Raw genomic sequence first — 6,445 nt, 5'->3', positions numbered from 1 at the left:
TTGGGGAAGGTTTTCCGTAGAAAGCTTACTCTACTTCTAAACTATGATCTGGCATCAGAATTCCTAAAAGAACTAACCCAACAATCTATATACGATTTTACTGTGTATATTGCTGGAATTTCAAAAGAAAACTTCTCCAATTTGAGGCGTCAATTCCCAATTCACATCATAAAATCGGTATCACTTAAAGAATTAAATGAACACCAGATGAAAAAGCTACTCGTAAGATTCGAAGAATCTCGAAAACTTAGGTAAGAAAGGACAGGGCTTTCATATCAACTGTCAAAATCTATTTTAGAACATTTCAAATCAAAATCACCAAACAATACGTCTACAAAAATGCCACTTTAGGATTCAGCTTATTTTTTTACAATTCTTCTGAGAATATATACTTATAAATATCTGTGAAATTAAAGAACTGAAGTTAAGTAGAACAATTTTTAATTTGTCTTTACTTTTAACCCTTTTCAACCTAGTCTTTTAGGGGCGGTTCAGAACTAGGGGGGGTTTCCTGTACCACCCCTTAACTTTTGATCTAGTGGGTATTTTTGGATGAAATTTGGCACACAAGATCCTTGTCACGTAAGGTAACTTTTGACAAAAAATTTTTTTGATGACGTCACTCATCATGCCCAAAGTGAGCAAAAACCGAAAATTTCCTTTGTTTTTATGAATAGCTATTGTATTCTAACAAAGGCTTTAGAAATAAGTTGCCTGAGTTTAAAATGTTTATTTTATCCTAAATATTCAATAAATTACGGTTTAAACGATATATTTGACAATGAAAATAAATTTGTATTAGAAAAGTGTCAATTTTTGTGACACCTTACTGTCAGAAATGTCATCATGCTCAAGGTGTGAAAATATTTAGGTGTCAATTTTATTTTTATTTTGAAGCTAAATAAAAGTTAGGAATTTACAGAAAACTTCATGGCAAAAGTTCTATCATTTCAGGAACTATTACCAATAGTTTGACCTCCGAACAGAAAGAGCCCCCCCCCCACCCCTCCTAGGCCGAATAGGGTTAATATGGTTTTTTTATTATTGAACGATGGCTTGAGCCATAGTGACTCTGTTGACTTGATTGTATAGTATATTTTTCAACATTCCAGACTTGAGGGAATATCATATCAGAATATTTCGACTGAAAGAATGGATACAATGATTCTAAACCCTGGAAATATTCAACGGAATAGATTCCAAATGGTGCGAGCAGTAACGGCCATGTACCCTCCGTACATTTTGGAAGTTCCGTCTCCATATCCAAATAAAAGAAACGAATGTGGAAAAGCTAAAGAATGTTCCATACCGGTCAAATCAATTAACGGAACAACAAAATGGCGGAAAGGTTGTTGTACCGGCTACAATATAGAAATGTTTGAGAAAATTCGAGATAGATTAAATTTCGATTATACTTTATATTTGGCTGAAGATGGTAAATGGGGGGTTGAGGAGAATGGGACCTGGAATGGTATGATCGGAGAAGCTGCGTACAATAAAGCTGACGTCATCATAAATATTGTTACTGCTTTAAGGAAACGAGCAGAAGTGATTGATTTCTCTCATCATTTCATTGAGTCAGCATTTGGCATTGTCAGAGTTGACAAATACAATAAAGAATTCCCAAACTGGCAATTTCTCAAACCCTTAAGCATTTCATTAGAAATAGCATTATTAGTAACAACTGGGCTGACATTATTCATCATATCTGTAATTGAGAAAAGTGCAGCAAATATGAGACGTAAACCTACAATATTTTTCCCTGAGATCATGGCTTACGTTTTTGGTTTGATGTTTCAAAGAGATATGGGCGGTATGAATCCTCGAATGTGGTCAGGACGTCTTGTTGCTCTTGGGTATGCATCTGCAATGACCATCATTATGTCCATCTATACTGCCAGAATCACTGCGAACTCTATTGGACATGTAGTGATCGAAAATTTTAAAGGATTTTACGATGAAAAGGTAATCAAATTATTCTTTGTTCAATAATGCTCATCTTCTTCAGAGTTACTGTAGTTTCTTTATTACGAATCAGACGAAGGTAAAATTAAATCAAAGAGTTAGCACTCGGGGCTTAAACATCTTTATTTTTTATTTATACTACCAAGTAAAAATCATGCATTAAGACATGATTTCACTTGGGTGATTCAATTGATGTTGGATGAAAGATATTGACAGGAAAAAGATTTCCAAACAAACTCAAAAAAAAAAGACGATCAGATAACAGTAGCGTAGCGAAGAGGGGCGCAAAATTTGTGTAGGAGAGCAGATTTTTATGACATTGTAATTATCTTTTAATAACATGAATAGAAAATTAGAGTGTCATAAAAATCTGCTCTCCTACACAAATTTTGCGACCCTCTTGGCTACGCTACTGGATAATTAGCGATTACTGGATAGTTAGCGATTCTAGTTTTGAACTTTTTTAATTTTTCCGACACAATTTAGCCATTTAATTCGTTATGTAGGGCTTAGTAAGTAAGTCTGCGACCGCAGTCGGAGGCGACCCGAAGGCTCCTCTTTCGATAGCTATCTACCCGAAGGTAGGGGAGGGCGCCACTCTTTCTCCCTGGATTTCTCCACTTACCCTTGATCCTTCTCTTAGTTGCTGAGCATCAAGCAGAGAGGCATCAAGTACCATTTTGGGAATCTTTGGTATGACCCGGCTGGGGGTTGAACCCACAACCTTGCGAATTGTAGCCGGATGCTCTACCACTGTACTACGGTCGCTTGTAGGGCTTACTTTTTTCTACTTAAATGATTTTTCTGATATGGGAAAGAATCTCTCAATATCTACTAATCCTCTTTTTAATCTTCTTTTAGTTCCAAAACCCTACAGAAGACTATATTTTTACCATGGTCGGTGGTCAAGGATATGCGATAGAAACCTTTTTCAAGTATCACCCCGATGCAAGCTTTAGAAGAATGTATACATTTATGTCTAAATACTTTGTCAAAAGTGAAATGGAAGGTGTTGAGAAAATGTTAAACGGGTAAGGTTTCGTCGAAGTTGACATTTACTGAATAAAGATTTTCCTCTATTTGTTTTATATGATAAGTTTACGGTATCTGGAGGTCCGAGTTCGATACCCACCGTGTCTCTACGATTCACTTAGCTAGTGAATATACCTTCACCCGGGTCAACCTATGTCATTTGAGGGAAATTGGGTACCATTACTCTGATTCAAGAGTGTGGGTAGATTAGACAGACATTGTGACGTGTCGTGACACTCATAAGGTTCGGTCTCGCGTGAGCATCGCTCTCCCAGTGTCGTTCGAGTGTCATGGTATACACCATGGCTTAGCAGGCTCACGTCTGTCAAATCTTAGTGTTTGTCAGTGCCGTGATTCCTACTCCTTCCTGGGTAGGACCCATCCCCAATGCATTCGGCTCAAATCTATCTATCTATATGGCTTATAGCTAGCCTGTTCTCTGTATAGATCTCACTTACCTACAAAAGCTTATCTAGACCATCAACACGAGATGAACTTCCCCTTCTCACAGACCCAGTATACCCTTCAGCCGGTGGGAATAAGAATAACGGAGTGAAACTCGACGGGGATTGATATTCCAATACCATTGTTTTCAAATCAAAGAATTTAGTGAGAATGGAAAAATTAAATATTACACTCTTTAAGATTTGTTTATTTGGTTATTGTCAATTGGAACAAAAATTGAAGTATAATTTTCAACTAGGGACGATATTTTGACCAAAGTTTCCGGTGGGAGTGGTCCTACATCGGCTCTTTGAGACGGGGGTATATAGACGTAAAATTTAAATACTATCCACGGGTAGCAAACCGTCAACTAACTTGTAATAACCTAATCACGTGTTCATTTCATTCCGGTATCGTTCATATCTACCTTTTTGCAATTTCAGGACAATCCAAGCGATGATAACAGATACGAGCTCTTTACCAGTAATCAATCAGGACCTTGCCACAATGAGTGGATGTGATACCAAAGTGGAACTGGTACCCGAATCATACATTGGAAAACATGGTCTAAGTTTTGCATTCCGTAAAAATTACACATTTGGTAAAATGATATCAGATACCCTACTCGATCTGCAAGATGCAGTTGATGGAGAAAGTTACCTGAAGAAAAAGTGGTTTCTTAATTATTGTCATGACTACACACCAGTCGAGCAGTTTCATTGGACTTATTTTTCAGGGCTGTTGGTGATTGTTGGATTTACAGTTGCTATTGGTCTCTGCATCAATATTATGGAATATTTCTTTGTTGCAAGGAAACTTAATGTTGACCGAAACGACAGCAGGGTTGGAGAGAATAGAAGTAACACTGATTAAAATTGATAAACTTATTATAAATGATAACAAATCCCGTTCGTTTTTAATAATTCCAAAAAGGTTCCACGATTGTATCATGTCCATCAGTGAAATGAAATTAGAGTATTGCAAATGGCTCTACGTACGAGATTAAATAAAACATTAACAAATTTGTGGTTGAAAAAAAGACTATTAAATTGGTACCAAAATTATGCACAATCTAGAGGTGCGAAATTTCAAGAGATCTTAAAGACCCTAAAGTAGTCCTTAATATAAAAAACAAACAAATTGTGTCCTTGATAGTAGCGGTTTCTTAGGAACCGTAACATCTTTTGAGGGTTAGGAGTTTTGCCTACAACGTCAGTTTTTTGGCCATAAAAACTCTTGCCAGGGCCTAAGTCGCGGGTCCTCTAGCAAAAAAAATTCAAAATCTTACCTACTTTTCGAACCAATCTAATGTGGCTGCGTCCAACGGAATATTATGCAGATCCCAAAGGTTGCATCCTACTATACGCCAACGCAGGTGTTAAATTGCCTGCCCCCAATTTCCACCCATTTGTGGTTTTGAGCTCATAACTGCGGTCACTAGTGCCAATCCTCGAGTTTATTCTGAGAAGTCTTTAGATCGTTGGAGTAGATTTAAGAAGGATAGTATTGACACTTCTGAAAAGAGCACGTCGAAAGTCCGGGGCATGCCGACGGGGATGTACTTGAGTTGAAAAAATAGACCTGTCAGATATTTAATATTTTTCAAAAAACCAAAAAGTGATATAAATGACAAATCTAACTCTAACTGATACAAATTTTAAAATTCTATGAATTTACAACCACGACAGATTTTTTCGGAGCTTGATTACCAGAACTGTTCAGACTGGATTTGTACATACCACTTTCTCGAGTGTGCCATCCCTCTATTCTAGTGTATAACTTAGTTATTTGTCTTAGTTAGCTGTCACAACTAATAATATCAGCCATATCAGGCTATACATTTTTATAGGAACAACCTATATAAGGGTTTAAGACTTTGATGACCGAAATAATAAGAATAAGTTCAGGCTTCACAGACTCTAACACACTAAAAGTCCTTTTAAAATCGAACGCAAAAATGCTCACAGAATGGTTGAAATATAAGAACATTTTTAGAACATTATAGAGACTAAAAATGTCGGATGTTCTTATAAAACCTCTGTCCCTAGTTTTCTAACTGAATACACCCGATAATGTGTACAAGCGGGGGATATACTGGTACGACGTGACTCAAAAACACTTTGATGTTCTTGACTGCTTCCGTAGATGGAAATCTTCATCATTTTATGAAGCTAAGTACAATTAAGCTGGACCAAAATATTTTGATAATGTTCACCTCTGATCATTCAAAAGTTTTAAAAAATTTGATACTTTAGAAATTGATTTGGTTAGACGAGTTCGAGTACTGTACAAGGTCAACGTATTATATAATGTTAATACACCCCTTCTCACAGACCCGGTGGAACCCTCTACCACTTGAATAATCGGCGATACAGTGAGAAACTATACTTCAATTTTGTCCCAACTGAAAACAAGACGACTAGAAGTCGAAAATTTCGCTTTAAATAAGACGAAGAAGAAAAGAACATTGAAATCCTTGGAGAACAATGGGCTCACAATTAAAACTTGACGAGGAATGCGGAAAATTAATAAGATAAACCTATTTTGAGTGAGTTTAGAACGAAAGGCAAGGTAAAATTTTACATCATTTCTGGTCGAAAATATCCAATATTTTGAACTTGAAAAGACAAGATTCGAGATTCCAAGCAATTCGTAGAAAAGTTTTCTTTCATTCTGGCCGAAAATGTGCTTTCGTTTTTTAATGAACAGGGGAAATACAGGTTGGTACAGGGGCAAAAACTTGCTTGAGTTTGGATTTCATGAATCTAAAAATTATATTTCCAAGTATTCGTAATTCCAAAAGTTCGATAGTACATAGCTCATAGAAAATAGCTAGCAATTTACAAATTTACAAGTATTGTGCAAATTTGGCTTTTTTTTCACATCCGGTGGATTTCCGGCTTCCAAAATAATAAAAATTAGTTTTCAGTGTTTCGTTTACATAAATGTCACATTTCGAGTAATCAAACCATACAAAGTGTACATACCAAAACGTTTTTTTTAT

At 36.3% G+C, this 6,445-nt stretch overlaps 1 protein-coding gene across 1 annotated transcript; it reads left to right on the top strand.

Annotated features, from left to right (window-relative positions):
* The first annotated feature begins 1,689 nt into the window (after nt 1-1,689).
* Nucleotides 1,690-4,436, top strand: LOC136804035 (glutamate receptor ionotropic, NMDA 3A-like). The gene is made up of 3 exons (XM_067060775.1): nt 1,690-1,965; nt 2,827-2,996; nt 3,885-4,436. Exons 1-3 carry the CDS (start codon nt 1,735-1,737, stop codon nt 4,312-4,314), a joined length of 831 nt encoding a protein of 276 aa, XP_066916876.1. The 5' UTR covers nt 1,690-1,734; the 3' UTR covers nt 4,315-4,436.
* The last annotated feature ends 2,009 nt before the right edge of the window (nt 4,437-6,445 follow it).

The sequence above is a fragment of the Clytia hemisphaerica genome, unplaced genomic scaffold, assembly GCF_902728285.1.
Source record: "Clytia hemisphaerica strain Z4C2 unplaced genomic scaffold, Clytia hemisphaerica genome assembly, whole genome shotgun sequence".
In the NCBI taxonomy this organism is placed as follows: Eukaryota; Metazoa; Cnidaria; class Hydrozoa; order Leptothecata; family Clytiidae; genus Clytia; species Clytia hemisphaerica.
The sequence above is the reverse complement of the archived record's forward strand: the minus strand, read 5'-3'. Positions and strand labels throughout refer to the sequence as shown.